Here is a 17,047-nt window from a genome sequence, read left to right on the forward strand (position 1 = left end):
TTGTGATTGTCTGTTAAAATACTAGTGTGGGTTGGCAGCAATAGATGGCATTGGTGTAGATGATGAAAGTAGTTGCGGTTGGTGGAGACAGAGAGTTGTAGAGTAGATGTCCTCCCTCGATGAGTCTTTGAACTCCCTGGAGGTGTTAAGTAATAATAATAATATTAAATTGCTATATAATATATTTCTGAAAGAAATGTTAAAGCTTTTTTTTCTTTTAATAAAATAATTTTTTGCTATTAATATACATTATATACATATGTTTTAAATGATTCTTCGATATTTTAATGAAATGTGTAGCAACTTTGAATTTCCTTATCTGCAGTTATGCATAGTTATTCTTTTATGTTATTGCCAAAAATTTGAATAATTTCTAAACTTTTAAATTTTAATTGATTTCTAGGGTAAAGGTAGCAAAGCAAAGAAGGGAAAGAAAGGAAAAGGTGGAGCAGGGTAAGAATTACATCTTCATTTTTTTTTAAATTTTTATAAACTTATATTTATAATAAAATCCAAAGTGTATATTTAATTGAATGCTAATTATGATGAATACATTGCTCATCATCTAATAATAATTATTATCACATTTCCACACTGTTACAAGATTCATCATGATAATATCAACCATTGTGACTATATATATACCAGCATACACTTTATAGTTTTTTTTAAATTTTTTTTTTAATGTGAATCCCATTTATGAAAGGCTGTAAAGCTATACTTAGCTATACTAGACTATATTAGCATTTGTACTCTTAGTCCATCCATTGTATTACAGAAACCCCCTATCTGCAGACCAAACATGAAACTATTATTATTATTATTATCCTAAGACCCCATGGAGTCAAAGACCTGATCTAGAAGGTACAATTGTCATACACACAGCTCATCATACCTTGCCTTAAACACATACACACACAAGGCATTCACAACTCTGCATGCAAAAAACCTGCTTCTCCCTTGTTCACACCCTCCTTATACAGCTTCTGGGGATGATCTCTTGTTCTCCCACTGATCTCCCACCATTTCATGAAAAACTTCTTCAACATTGATCCTAGGTAAGTTCTTCTGCCTGTCCACTAGACTGTAATTCGCATCTTCTCACCCTTTCTTCATATTCAACATTCCAGAGATCAGAAACTACCTTAGCCAGTCGCCTCTGGACCCTTTCCTACATCTTTTAATCCTTTTGAAAACCAAGTGACCAAATCTGTGCACAGTGGTCCATGTGTAGCCTAATCAAAGTCTTGTACAATGCAACCAGAATCTCCCTACTTCTACAAGTCACTGTCCTCCACATCATTCCCAGAATGCTTTGTGTTGTCCTCGCAATTTTTGCAATGTGTCCTCTAAATTTAGATCCTTATCCACTATCACCCAAGATCTCTTATTTCCTTCACCTGCAACAATATATCCCCACCAAGCATAAATTCTACATCCCATCTTTGTTTCCTAAATTTTAAAACCCTACATTTTGCAACATTGAACTGTCATCCCCACTTCTGTGCCCATTCACTAAATCTATTCAAGTCTTCTTGAATACATTTAGTGAATCTATTCAAGATTCACTCACACCCTCTTTATACAGTTTCCAGGGATGACCTCTGGTTCTCTCCTGATCTTCCCACTATTTCTGTAAAACTTCTCCAGCATTGATCCTATAACAACCCCTTACCAACTTGTAGGTCTCTATCATATCTTCCCTCTTCCTCCTGTCCACCAGACTCTGCAAATTACATCTTCTCAATCTTTCCTCATACTCAACATTCCAGAGGTCAGAAACTACCTTAGTCAGTCGCCTTTGGACTCTTTCCAACATCTCTTCATCCTTCTGAAAACCAAGTGATAAAATCTGGGCACAATAGTCCATGTGTGGCCTAATCAAAGCCTTATACAAGGGAACAAGAATCTCCCTACTTCTACATGTCAGTGTCCTCCACATCATTCCCAGAAGTCTTTGTGTTGTCTTCACAATTTTGGCTATGTGTCCCCTAAATTTAGATCCTTATCCACTATCACCCCTCCAGATCTCTAGACCCCTCCACCTCCAACAATATATCCTCACCAAAGATAAATTCTGCATCCCATCTTTGTTTTCCAAATTTTAAAACCTTACATTTTGCAACATTGAACTCACATCTCCATTTCCATGCCCAATCACTCAATTTATTCAAATCTTCTTGTAAGGCCACAACATCTTCAATACTCTTCATGGTTCGTCCCAACTTTGCATCATCTGCTAACAACTGAATATTATTATTATTATTATTCAGGCCTCCAAGGAGTCAAAAGACTCATCAAGGGAGGTCCTTCTTAAGACATAAAGTCTGTCAAGACTCATCGAGGGGAAGTCCCCCCCCTGAGAAACACAAAGTCTATCATACCACTCTTTAAACTCACTGACCGTTTTCGCTCCCACCACTCCATCAGGCAATGCATTCCACGGCTCAACCACCCTCCACACAAAGAAACCACTCCTTACCCTCTTGCTCACAGTTTCCTTTCGTAACTTCCAGGGATGGCCTCTTGTCATCACTCTTTCCCGCTGTTCAACCAAGTGAAAGAACTCCCCAGTGTCAACACTGTAACCACCTCTCAACAGTTTAAAAGTCTCAATCATATCACCTCTCCTTCTTCTATCCACCAAACTCTGCAGTCCACATTCTCTCAGCCGATCCTCATAACTATCCTTGTACAGTCCTGAAACCATCTTTGTCATCCATCTTTGTATCCTTTCCACAGTTAATTTATCCCCTTCAAATCCTGGGGACCAAATCTGAGAACAATAGTCCAAGTGTGGTCTGATCAGAGACTTATACAACGGAATGATAACCCTCTTATCTCTGCAGGTCAGTGTCCTTCTCATAATAGCAGCAATCCTCTGTGTTACCTTCACCACCTTTGCAATATGTCCCCTAAACTTCAGGTTTCTATCAATCATCAACCCCAGATCTCTTGTCTCCCCTACTTCCTCCAGTATAACTCCTCCCATAGAGTATGCAGCATCCCATCGATGTTTCCTAAACCTCAAGACCTTACATTTTGCTGCATTAAACTGACACCCCCATTCATTTGCCCATCTATCTAGCTTATTTAAATCCTCTTGCAGGGCTACCACATCTGAACTATTACTAATAATCCTTCCCAGCTTCGCATCATCTGCAAACAACTGAATATCCCCCTGCAATCCACTGGCTATGTCATTGATATAAAGGTTAAACAATATAGGTCCTAGTACTGAGCCCTGTGGGACCCCACTTGTAACCCTCTGCCTCCTGGAAACTGCTCCACCATACACAACTCTCTGATACCTATCAGACAGCCAATCCTGAATCCAGTTGACCAATCTGACATCCAGACCCATGTGCTGCAACTTAAATATCAGCTTATCATGTGGAACCTTGTCAAATGCCTTCGCCAAGTCTAAGAAAATTGCAGTATATGCCTTTCCCTCATCTAATGTTCTTGTAACTTTATTATAAAAGGCTAGCATATTGCTAAAACAAGAGCGTCCTTTCACAAATTCATGTTGATTCTCACAGATAACATTACCCTCATCTGCCCAATGCTCTATACGGTACCTCACTACTCTCTCCAAGATCTTAACAACTACTGATGACACACAGACTGGCCTATAATTAGACACTTCCAGTCTGTTACCACCCTTATGCAATGGCACTATCTTACCTTCCTTCCATTCCCTGGGCACCTTTGCCAAAGCCAGACTTTCATTGAAAAGCCACGTTAAAGGCACTGTCAATTCCCTAGCACATTCTCTCAAAACTCGTGGTGAAATACCATCCAGTCCCACAGCTTTCCTGACATCCAGAGTACTCAGTATCTGAAACACACTCTCCTCCTGTACCTCCAGATCTCGAACCAGTCCTATCCCTCTAGCATTAAAACTGACTCCTCTAGGATGAAATACTCCAATAAACTGTTCATTGAACAATTCCACTATGTCCTCTGCATCAGTCACTCTATTTCCCATTTTTATCCCACAGTATCATTCTTCCACAGTCATTTCTCCTCCTACTGACTACATAGCTAAAACAATTCCCTAGGATTTTCTTTGGATCTTAGGGCCAATCTCCTCTCATATTCCAGTTTCGCCTTTCTTACCACACTAGTCACTCTTCTAGCCTGTGTCTTATATTCCTCATGCATCTCTTCACCTGTCTCTTATATCTCTTCTAGCCTCTTTTTCGCATGCAATTACTGTTTAATATTGTTTGTCATCCACTTTACTCCAAATTGCGTCCTCTTCTTCACTCTTGGTATACAACTTACCATTGCTGATAACAAATATCCTTTCACAATTTCCCACGCAGTAGTGATATCCCGGCCTTCCAATTCCTCCCTCCATGAAACTTCCCGAAGTTGACGTCTAAGACTATTATAATCACCTGCCTTATAATTCCACATAAGTTCCTGTCTCTTTGATACTCCTGCATGTCTATTCATTTTCCAAGTCAACACCATATGGTCACTCTCTCCAACTGGTGGGAGAGACGTCAACTCAGTTATTATCAACTCTTCTGATGCTATAACCAAATCCAAAACTTTTGAACCTCTTGTTCCCTCTGTTACATGTTGCCCAAGACATTTGTCCCTCAAGAATTCTAGAAATTCCATTCCCCTATTGCTACATGCATCTTCCTCTCTCCAATTTATATTACTGAAGTTAAAATCTCCCATAACAATCATTCTTCTTGCACTTGCCAAACTTAGCTGTCTAAACATCTCCTGGTCCCCATCCTCTCTGTGCTCTTGGGTCTGTAGCAACACCCCACTAAATATCCTGTCTTGCCTACCTCTACCTCACACCATACGCTCTCAAAATCATTTGTCTCACTTCCTTCCAAACTCTCCACTCTTAGAGGACATAGGTTATCACTTATCATACAGCAGTACCCCACCACCACGCTTTCCCCTCCTATCCTGATGAAAAATGCTATACCCAGCGACTTCTATTCCTGTTGTTATATCCCCTTCTGTTAACCACGTCTCAGTGATCGCAATAATTTTTGGCCAGGCTGATGCTATCTGCGCCACCAATTCCTCTCCCTTATTCCGGATACTCCTGGCATTAGTATATAGCATATAAATGCCATTGTTTCTATACCCAGCATTATCCCTTCTAGACTCCACTGGGCTCAGTGTTACCTGGCATTGTCTCCCTTCTCCCAAATATCCATTCCCACAAGAGGCCACCCCTGCTATCATCCTCCCTGGGACACACTGACTCGTTCAGAACAGCAATCTCTCCAGATGCCTACGTCCTTCCTCATTCAAATGTAAACGGTCTCTTGCATACAATACCTCTCTTTCCTCAAACGCACTCCAAGCATCCACATATACCAGTTCTCTCTTGTCACACATTCTCGCTATTATGCCATTCAATATCACCGCTCTTCTGCTCAGCTCATCATTATCATACCTAGGCAACATGCACACTATTTTTCCTCTCTCTGTCTTCTTCCGTACAGTCTCAAGCAAAAATCTCATATCTCTTGCTGCCTGACTTACATTACCACTCAAATCATTCGTTCCTACCATCACAATCATCTCATCCACCCTTTCACCTCTCTTAATTGCCATAGCCACCCTTTCTATTGTTCCTCCTGGCAAACACTCCTCACGCATCCTATCTTGAACACCACGGATCATTGAGTCGCCATACATTATACCTCTTACCATTCCCTCACTCCTATTGTTTCCATTTTCTCCTCTTCTTTCATTCCCATACCTCTCTCTTCTACTGTTTCCATTCTCTCCTCTTCTAGCACTCCCATACATCTCTCTCATTCCCTCTCTCCTACTTTTTCCATTTTCTCCACTTCTAGCACTTCCATATCCCTCTCTCATTCTGTCTCTCCTACTACTGTTTCCATCCTCTCGTCTTGTAGCATTCCCATACCTCTCTCTCTCTCTCATTCCATCTCTCCTACCGTTTCCATTCTCTCCTCTTCTAGCACTTCCATATCTCTCTCTCATTCCGTCTCTCCTACTGTCCAAATCTTCACCAATATCATTAATATACAAGTTAAACAATAATGGCCCTAAAACAAAGTCCCCTGAGGCACTCCACTAGTGACTTTCCTTTTCATGAATATCGCTCCTCCATACACAACTTGTTGATACCTATCAAATAGCCAGTCTCCAATCCAATGCACTAATCTAATATCCAACCCCATCTGCTCTATTTTGACTGTTAACTTATCATAAGGTACTCTATCAAAAGCCTTCGCGAAATCTAAGTATATTACTATGTATCCTCCTCTGTCCAAGGAAGCAGTTACTTTATTGTAATAAGTATGTACATTACTAAAATATGACCTCCCTTTAGCAAATCCATGCTGTCCATCAAAGATAATACCATTGTTGTCAACCCAACTCTGGATCCTAGTTCTCACAAGCTTCTCCAACAACTTAACCACAATACCTGACACACAGATAGGCCTATAGCTTGATGCTTGAGTTCAATCACCTCCTTTATGAAGTGGCACAATCTTGCCCTTCTTCCACTCCTTAGGTACTTGACCGAGTGCAAGACTCATATTAAAAATATTTCAAGGCAGGTGTCAACTCCCTGGCACATTCCTTCAGAATACGTGGTGATATGTTATCTAGTCCCACAGCCTTATTAACATGTAGTTTACTCAGCTCCCCATACACTTCTTGCTCACTTACAGTCAGTCTCTCCTCCCCATCATCAACTGCTCTCAGTCTCTCCATGAAGTCACATTCACAAAATTGAAAGACCATTATGAACTGCTCATTAAGTATCTCCGCCACACATTCCGCAACAGCTGTCTTTATACTATTTTCTCCAATTAATGTCACTCTTCCATAATCATTCTTTCTTTTGCTGGCTACATATCGAAAGAACTCCTTAGGATTCTTTTTGGCTTCATTAGCTAACTGCTGTTCATACCTCTCTTTAGCTACCCTCAACAACCAAGTCACCCTCCTTGCCTGGTCTTTGTAGACCTCATGGAATTGGTTATTTCTACTTCTCTTATGCTGCCTCCACAATGCCCTTTTTCTCTGTATCGCATGCTTAATCTCTTTATTCATCCATCTCACACCTACCTTATTTAACCTTCTCACCCTTGGAATACATTTAGACATTACATCTACTAGACAGTTTTTGAAAATCCCCCAAGCTGGATTGATCTCTTTTCCAGCTAACTCCTCATTCAATGCTTTACCCACAAGCTGTCTCCCTGAGCTCTTCATTATCACCCCCCCCCCTGTAATTCCACATATACCCTTTTCTCACAGAGGTCCTCACACTGCTGGCAACCACCCAGGTAATCACCTCATGGTCACTCTCACCAATTGGTGGATGATTTGGTGGATATCTCCAACCAAATCTTCTCCAATATGGTGAGAGTGACCATGAGGTGATTACTTGGGACTATAATATGATGCTTGAATTCTGTCACCTCCCTTATGAAGCGTTCACAGTCTTGCCTTCCTTCCACTCCTTTGGAACTTGACTCACTGCATGATTCATATTAAACAAATATGTCATGGCAGATGCCAACTCTCTGGCACATTCTTTCAAAATACATGGAGATATATTATCAAGTCCCACAGCCTTATTAACATCAAATATGCTCAATTCCCCATATACCTCTTGCTCACTTACAGTCAGTAAGTGGCTCCTCCTCATCATCAACTGCTTTCAAATTTTCTGTGATATCACATTCACAAGAATGAAAGACTTTTATGAACTGCTTATTAAATATCTCAACTATATCTTCTGCAGCAGTTGTTCTTATACCATTTTTCCAATCAATGTCATCCTTCCATAATGATTCTTTTTTTTTTTTTTTTGCTGGCTACGTATCAAAAGAATTCCCTAGAATTCGTTTTGACTTCATTAGCTAAGTGCTGCTCATACTTCACGTTTGCTATCTTTACCAACCAACTCACCCTCCTTGCCTGTTTTTTTTTGTAATCCTTGTGGAATTAATTATTACCACTTCTCTTAGGCTTCCTCCATAATACTTTTTTCCTCTGTATCACCTGCTGATTTCTACATTCATCCATTTCACATCTACCTTATTTAACCTTCTGACCCTTGGACATTGCTTCTACTAGACAATTCTTGAATTTCATTCAAGCATGATGTGGCAAGTAAGAGGCAACTAACAATAACTATGAAAGATTAGCCTTAATGATTGATGATGGTCATGAGGAGACAGAAGTGGATAAAACAGTTGCGTTACTGAGTGACCACATTGCGCTATCATCCTATTCAAGTTACTGCTTTAACCAATGTGACAGAGACTAATCTGGGAACAGAGGTGGATGAATTGGAGGGTCTTAGGAAATTGCAGAATCTCAATGTAAATACAGCTGTGTGAGTAGATGGGATATCAGCTAGAGCTTTGCAAGAATGGGCAAGGGAATGGCAGTGCATTTGGCTAGGCTCTTTAATTTAAGTCTCTGCACTGGTAGAGTTCTAAGGGAGTGGAAAGGGGACAAAATAATCCCCTTGCATAAGGTTCTAAGACTGCAGTAGCAAATTATAGACCAATCAGTATCTCAGGTGTTGTGGTAAAAGAGCTAGAAAATTGGGTCAAAAAGATAATTCAAGAATGGGTAGATAAAAATACGATACTGTATGAGGGTCAACATGGCAACATGGGTTGGTCATGCCTTAGTAATTTATTAACTTTTTATAATAGAGTAATGGCTTAGTTGGATAAAGGAAATGCTTACACTATGATTTTGCTGGATTTTGCAAAGGCAGAATACACACATGGAACTCTGTCATGCAAATTAGAACAAATGGGGATGGATATAACACTGGTTAAGTGTAAGAGGATGACTACTGGACAGATATCAAAAAGTGGTATATGGAGAGGCAGAATCCAGGTGAGCCTCCATAGCTCAGTCAGTTTAGACGAAGCCCTTTGGTCGGAAAGACCTGGTTCCAGTGGCGCACCCAGAGGGGGGGGGCAAGGGGCCTGGGCACCCCCCCCCCCAAAAAAGGAAAAAACACTAGAAAAATTTCCAAAAATCTTTTCCTAATTAAAATTCATTTTTTTTATTTATGTTGTGTGCTACTTATGAATTAGCGATCACTGCAGATGCTCGGTTATAGGTCGTATGCGACGTGTAGTGTGTATTCGCAAAACGTCTACTCAACTCGCCCCCCCCAAAGGTTAAATCCTGAGCGCTCGGCCCCCTCCAAGATTAAATCCTGAGTGTGCCACTGCCTGGTTCGATTCCTGTCAGTGATGTGAGGAACCTTATCTGGTCCCTTTCAACTAAAGGTGAGTTAGCCAGTCTCATATGGAGGTAGGGGGTTTTTTCACTCGAAAACTATGGTTTTTTTTGTCCCCGGAACAGGCAAACCGACCCCTTGAACACACATGAATTACAGTCATATATACGTCCAAGCCATATGCCGGTCCCGAGCATGGATAAAATTGGTGGAGTTGGGGAAAGCAATGGTGAACTACCCTGTAAAAATCTCACAGGAATAATTTGTGGCAATGCCTACAAAGTCATCTACGGTCGGAAGCGACTGAAAGGGAAAACCAGGCAGAATCCAGGTGAAAATAGGTGGCTAGTGGTGTGCTGCAAGGCTCAGTGCTGGGACCATTACTGTTTAATAACCTGAAAAGAAATATTCAGTTGTTTGCTGATGATGCAAAATTAGGTAGAGTAGTTAATCAATGCAATGTGGAGACCTTGCAAGATGGTTTAAATAGGATGTCAGTATGGACAAAAGATAATCGGTATCAGTTTAATGTAGAGAAATGTAAAGTTATGCATTTGGAGATAAATATATTTCAAGCTGTGTATCACATTGATGGCACTGTACTCCAGGAAATAGATGAAGTTAGAGAATTAGAGGTCATGGTAAATAGAGAGTTAAAGTTTAGAGGACATATTGCTAAGGTTGCCCATACGATTACTTGGCTATTGAAGAACATATTAACAAGTATAGATAAGGTACTTCTTATTCCTCTTTATAAGGCTTTGATATGCCTATCTGGATTATGGTGCTCAATTCTAGTCCCCTGGGTTTCTTGGTGATGAGGAAGCAGTGGAGAGGATTCAGATGTGAGTGACTAAGATGGTGAGTGGCCTGTGGAATGTCCCCTATGAGGATAGATTGAGGTTGTGTAGATTGTAGAAGTTGGTTGATAGGAGAAAAAGAGGGGATATGATAGAGACGTTTAAGTTGTTTAAAGGGTTTTATAGGATAGATGCAGCGTAAATGTTTCAGCACTTGGCTGGAGAGACCAGAACAAGGGGTAATCCCTGGAAGTTGAATAAAGGTGTGGTCCAGTTGTGGTGTAAGGACTAGATTATTTGCTTTTAGAGTTGGGAATGAGTGGAATGGATTGCCAGAGTCAGTTATGAGTACTTTGTCTGTTAATGGGTTCAAGGAGAGATGTGATAGATTGTGTGGATAGATGAGTCTTCAGACTCCATATAGGTGCCCGTATAATAATAATAATATTTCACCCAATCCCATTCTCATTTTATCTGGCTACCTTAATTTATCAGTTTATTTGAAAGCATTATTAGAATTTATTATTAATATTATCTTTAATTGACTTTCATGGGATCAGTAGACCAATTTCAAAAGATCTCATATGCCAATTATATTCTCTGATCTCCATCGAGTCAGAGACTCCTCATGGTAGGTACACACTATCACACTACACACAAAGCCCATCCAACCATGCCTTTAACTGATTCAATGTGTCTACATTCACAACACATTGGCAATGCATTCCACTCACCAGCCACTCTCTATGCAAAGAACCTACTTCTCACTCCTCTGCTCACACCTCCTTATACAGTTTCCAGGGGTGGCCTCTTGTTCTATCCCTTCTTCCATTCTATGAAAAATCTCTTCCGTGTCAACCTGATAACAATCCCTGACTAACTTATGAGTCTCAATCATATTCCCACCTCCTCCTCCTCTTATTCACAAGGCTTTGTAATTTACATTTTTCAATCTGTCTTCATACTTCACATTCCAAAGACCACTAACTTCCTTTTTGAATCTTCTCTGGACCCATTTTAACATATCCTTGACACCATGAAAACCTAGTGACCAAATCTCTGCACAATAACAATAGTGCAGAATAAATAAGTTAATTAAATCTTTTGAATGGACTTGACATCAGCATAATTTCTTATAACTCTCTCCAACTTTGAATCATCAGCAAATAAAATGATTGAATATCCACCCTTCAAACCAGTTTCATTAACAAATAAGTTGAACAGTAATTGAACAGAACCTTGTGGCATGCCACTTGTCCTTTTCTGGACCATGGTTGCTCCCCATACACAATGTGATATCACTGGCTGTCAAATTTTTATTGTTTTTATTCAGGCCTCCATGGAGTCAAAAGACTCATCGTGGAGGTCCTTCCTAGGAAACAAAGTCTATCATACCACTCCTTGAACTCATTGACAGTTCTTGCTCTCACCACTCTATCAGGCAATGCATTCCACGGTTCAACCACCCTCCATGCAAAGAAACCACTACTCACCCTCTTGCTCACAGCTTCCTTTTGCAACTACCAGGGATGGCCCCTTGTCATCGTTCCTTCCTGCTGTTCCACCAATACTATTATAAGTCCAAACATTTCACTGTATCCCTTATACAGTATGTTTGTTATGCTATCATGAATTGCTAAAGCAAGATCTTCCCCCTTCATGGAGAACCATGTGTCTGTTCATCCAGTCTTCTAGTCCTCCTAAATTATATTAGGAGGACTAGAAGACTGGATGAACAGACATACAATCTGGTGTATCTATTCTGGATGAATAGATATACAATCTGGTGTATAAATGGAAGCATCTGTATTGTTACTGCTCTTGTGCAAAGGCAGTATTTTGCCTTCATTCCATTTTGTTGGGATTTCCCTATGTTATACACTTATTAAACAATGGTCAAGGACACAGGCAATTCCTTGACATATTCGCTAAAAATATGCAGTGATATATCATCCATTCTCATTAATATCAATTCCAGTGTCTCTCTCTCTCTCTCTCTCCTCCCCTTTTTTGCAGATAATCACTCTCACCAGTATACAATAACATACACTATCAGTGTTAATTAAATAATTCTACTATATTCTTTGCTGTTTGTGTTGCTGCCACTGCATGTTAGAAAAAATTGCTTTCTTGTATAGAGATTCCTGTAGAATTTCCATAATTATACAATCACACATGTACCACAATAGAAAATTATTTATTGTACAAATATTTTGTCTTACTGTTGTAAGACATCATCAGTGTTGAGTAAAGAACAACTGTAAAGAATCTGAATAAAAGAACAGCAGAGTGTATGGGTTAAATTCCTCTACATATGATCTTAGAATCCCTCTATATATGCAGTCATGTTTCTTAAGCTAAGCTATTGGACTGAAAATGATAATTAAAATATTTATGATACTTATTTAATACTGAGGATGACAATTTCCCCCAAACTTTAGGAATGGTAAGGCAGTATTAGGATTAGATTAGGATTAAGGTCAGTGAAATAGGGGTGTCAGTACATTCTTTGAATAAGCATTTATATTTGTACTTAGATCTGTGTTGTGATGTTGATAAGTCAGATGTGGTCTTGATGTTAGCAGTACGTTTATTGATTGAGCTTCCTTTTTTGTCCATTATATGACAGCTTGCACAAACATGGTACTTGGTATACACCAGGTAGCATCAGTGAAAGCTTGTCCTTTGGAGAGGGTAGCAGATTGTGAATTTGGTAGATTGATTTGGAGGTACTGATGAGTTGGTATTTTTTCACAATCTTTGCAACTTGTTTCAAGATGCCCTTAATGTAAGGTACAGGAGTCCTGTTGAGTTCTGCTTCTTCTTTTGTTTGCTGTCTCTGAATAGTGTTAATTATTTCTTGTGCTGTTCTTGGGTTGTATCCATTTAGTAAAGATGTTTGCTTGATAGTTTCCAATTCCTATTTGAGCAATCCCTCAGAGGAACAAATTTTGTGTGCTCTCGATACTAGGAATTTTTTGATTTTGTGATTGCCTGCCTGGTTGGCAGAATGATTAGCTTACCCACTCTCATTGCCAGGTGTGAGACCACTGTCCTACTTATTGGAGGCTTGAAGTGGCTTGAAAAAAATTAATTTTTTACATAGTCTGAAAACCCTGTTTACAGAACAGGGTTTTCAGACTATGTAAAAAATAAATGAAAAAATGCAAACAAAAAAATTAATTAATAAAAATCAAAAAAAATCCTTATCCCATCCATAGTATGAATGTACTGTAGGTTTACAGAAGCCTTTCATGAGTGAGAGCCACATAAAATATACTTTTGAGATGGTGAGCTGATGCATTATGGATATAGTGTCCTGTAAAGGTTTTCAGTACACAGAAGTGAAAAGTGACCTTCCTCGTTCCATTGGATATGTATCTCCAGAAAGGAAATTCCTCTTGGTGCTTTATAAGCTAAATGATGTTACAGCAGTTTTCTTTGAAGTAAAAATAATTAAAAAAAAAAGCATTTTATTTTTCATGACCACTTAAATATATACACATTAATAATTGTTCATTTGTGTATTATATAGGAAGCAAGAGCCTGCTGATATCATGAGTCCAGCAGCAATGGAAAATGCTTACTACATGTGTCATAATGTAGCTGATGTCCTGGTTGCTCGGGGCTTCCCATGGTCTGGTGCTAAAAAAGGGAAGAAAAAGAAATAGTTTTTTTTTTTCTAAAGCTAAGCATTAAAGCCAGTTATTTTATACAGAGTTATCCTTTTGTTTGAAAGTACTTGATATACTTTCTCTGTATAAAACCGTACTGTCTTTTAAATATTTAAAGGGTAATCTATGCAATTTAAATAGTATACATAAAATGACAGAATAAATAGACTAAATATTATCAGGTTTAGTAAAAATGTTTATAATGAAGAACAAGAGAAATATACATGAAGTAACAATTTCTTTTTAATGTCGTAGAAGCTGTTGATTTAAGAATAGCAATATGTTTTGGTTATTGTAAAAATCATAATAAAGGTTTTTTTTTTACATAATGATTAATTATTGAAAATGCTATTAAATGCTTTTAGAAAGTTTTTTCATTTGGTTAGTTATACTTGCAAGAAATTATATTCTTGTTTAATCCTTTATCCAATAGTAGATAAATGAATTGTGAAGATACTTTATGTGCAAACTTTGTTTGCCTACACTTGAATGAATGATTAAACAAGAATATAACTTCTTGTCAAGTATAATTTGCTATTAGATACTAGCAAATTAAGGCTGTCTATATTGAACTCGTTGGCCAGGTGATTATTATATGGGGGAGGTCCCACAAGTAATTTTTGAGTCAGTCCCATTGGTTACCCAGGCATTTCTTATCTCAGTTTCCTGTGGAGAGAGAGTACCACATAGGTCACACAGTGCCTAAATATACCTGTCATATCTTTTTTTGAACATGTTGAATATAATATATCAGTGGGAAAGTGAGCTAAACTATCAGTTCGATGTTGCAAAATGTACGTTTCTGAAATTTAGTGGGCAACAATGGGATGAAAAGTATACAATTGGTGAAGAAATTTTAGAGCAAGTTGTAGAGACAAGAGACTTGGAAATTGTGGTGGACAAGGACTTGAAGTTCAGAGGTCACATTGCACAAGTTGTGATTATTAACACAGCGATGTGGAGAAAACTAACATGCAGAAATAAAAAGGTTGTGGTTCCATTGTATAAAATCTTAACAGGCCTTATATGGATTATTGTGCACAGATTTGATTCCCTGGTTTTCATGGTGACAGTGATGCAGATATATTAGAAAGGGTCAGAGAAGACCAACTGAGGTAGTAACTGGTCTTTTGAATGTGGAATATGAAGATAGATTGTGGGAATGCAATTTACAAAGCCTCATGAATAGAATAAGGAGAAAGGATATGATTGGGATGTTTAAGTTGGTAAGAGGTTGTTACTGGCTTAATATGGAAGAACGTTTTCATAAAATGGATGTCAATTTAATGTGGCAAAATGTAAGGTTATGCATTTTGGGGTGAAAAGATTAGCAGCAGTATTGATGGAACTGTACTCCAGGAGATTGATGAGGCCAGGGACTTGGGAGTGTTGGTGGATAGAGAGTTGAAGTTTAGGGGGCACGTTGCAAAAGTGGCTAAATCAGCTCATCAAATCACTTGGATGCTGAAGAATACTTGGACGAGCAAAGATAAGCAAGTTATTGTTCCTCTGTATCGAGCCTTGATAAGACCCCATCTCGACCTAGATTTGGTCACCTAGGTTTCTTCTTGATGGGGAGAAGCTTCAGAGGATTCAGAGGCGAGTGACCAAGATTATAGCAGGTCTATGGAATGAACCTTATGAAAACAGGTTGAAGATTTGTGGGTTTCAGAAATTGGTTGATAGGCAGAAAAGGGGAGATATGATTGAGATTCAAATTGCTGAAGGGCTTCTATAGGATTAATTCAGAGGATATTTTTGAGAACAGGACTGGTGGTGGGAGGACTAGGGGACATCCATGGAAGCTGGGCAAGAGTGTGGTTAGTAAGGGTGTTAGAGCTGGGTTTTTTTACTTTTAGAGTGGTGAATGAGTGGAATAAGCTGCCAGAGTCTGTTGTGGGTGCTATGACGACGGTGAATGAGTTCAAGGCAGGGTATGATAGATACTGTGTGAATGTCGAATAGTTGTGATGGACATGATGTTTAGGGCCTCCCTCGATTAGTCTAAGGACTCCTTGGAGTCGCCTGTAATAATAATAATATATGGACAAGGACTTGAAGGCCATCCCTGGAAGTTACGAAAGGAAACTGTGAGTAAGAGGGTGAGGAGTGGTTTCTTTGCATGGAGAGTGGTTGAACCATGGAATGCATTGCCTGATGGAGTGGCGAGATCGAGAATGGTCAATGAGTTCAAGGAGTGGTATGATAGACTTTGTGTTTCTTAGGGGGGGGAACCTACCCTCGATGAGCTTGATAGACTTTGTGTTTCTTAGGAAGGAGTCCAATCAGGCCGCCCACGATGAGTCTTTTGACTCCATGGAGGCCTGAATAATAATAATAATAATAAAATAGGAGAGGGGAGTAGAACAAAGGACTATCTGTGGAAACTGTATAAGGAGAGTGTTTCTCCTTATACAGTTTCCACAAATAGTCCTTTGTTCTACTTGGAAGGAAAACATTGATAATTCTAAAGCTCATTTCTGAGTTCGCCGGCATGTGCTGAAAGTAACGTGCTTTTACAGTGTTTTCATGTGAATAAATATACTTTGTCCTTGGAATTACATTGTTGTCACCTATTGGCAGCAATATTATGTCAAAAAGCAAATGTTGCCGACAGTGTTATTTAATGTTTTTCTTATGCACTAACTGGAAAGAAGTGAAGGGACACTATAGTGTGAGGAACAAGTGTTGTGCAGTTAAATCTTTTTAACTGCATGCATAACAATTAAATCTTTTATCTTAATATTCTGCACAACCCACAGATGTTCAAAAAGATTGAGATCAGGGTGCTGTGGAGACCAATCAAATGTGGTGATGTTCATGTCCACAAACCATGCAGTTACAGCAGCATCTTTGTTCCTGAAAAAGGCCATTGTCAGTTCCTAAGAAATGCCACAAAATAGAAAGTACTGCATTGTCAAGAACGTTCAGATACTGCTGGAGTTCAATGTTTATAGCACTACAAACAAAGATCCAAGGCCAAACCAGGAAAAACAGGACCATATACAATTATTATTCCGGGCAACTCCAAGGAGTCGACAGACTCATCGAGGGAATGGTACAATCATAGGACTACCTCCAAATTTCATAGTTGTGGTTATGCACTCTGGTAAAAAACATTCACCAAGCATTTGCAAAGCCCACGTTCATCCATCTGCTTGGTAGAGGGTGTAGTGTGATTCATCGCTCCATAACACAGCTTACCAAGCTTCCAGGTACATGCTCTTTGCACCACTGAAGACAACGCTGCATGTTAGTTTGGATAATATGGAGCTGGCATATTGTGGTCCTACTGTAAAAAACCATGTTGTGAGTTTTGGTTCTGAATG

At 39.1% G+C, this 17,047-nt stretch overlaps 1 protein-coding gene across 1 annotated transcript in view; it reads left to right on the forward strand.

Moving 5' to 3' along the window:
• LOC150101807 (small lysine-rich protein 1) overlaps positions 1-13,946 on the forward strand; it is a 31,863-nt gene extending 17,917 nt beyond the window's left edge. Inside the window, exons 2-3 of the mRNA XM_090400949.1 lie at positions 404-453; positions 13,580-13,946. Coding sequence (XP_090257075.1) covers positions 404-453; positions 13,580-13,715 — 186 coding nt within the window. The 3' untranslated portion in view covers positions 13,716-13,946. The remainder of the gene's footprint in view (positions 1-403; positions 454-13,579) is intronic.
• The last annotated feature ends 3,101 nt before the right edge of the window (positions 13,947-17,047 follow it).

This window comes from Typopeltis vanoorti, chromosome 11, assembly GCF_054136105.1.
Source record: "Typopeltis vanoorti isolate ZY-2024b chromosome 11, IOZ_Tvanoo_1.0, whole genome shotgun sequence".
NCBI lineage: Eukaryota > Metazoa > Arthropoda > Arachnida > Uropygi > Thelyphonidae > Typopeltis > Typopeltis vanoorti.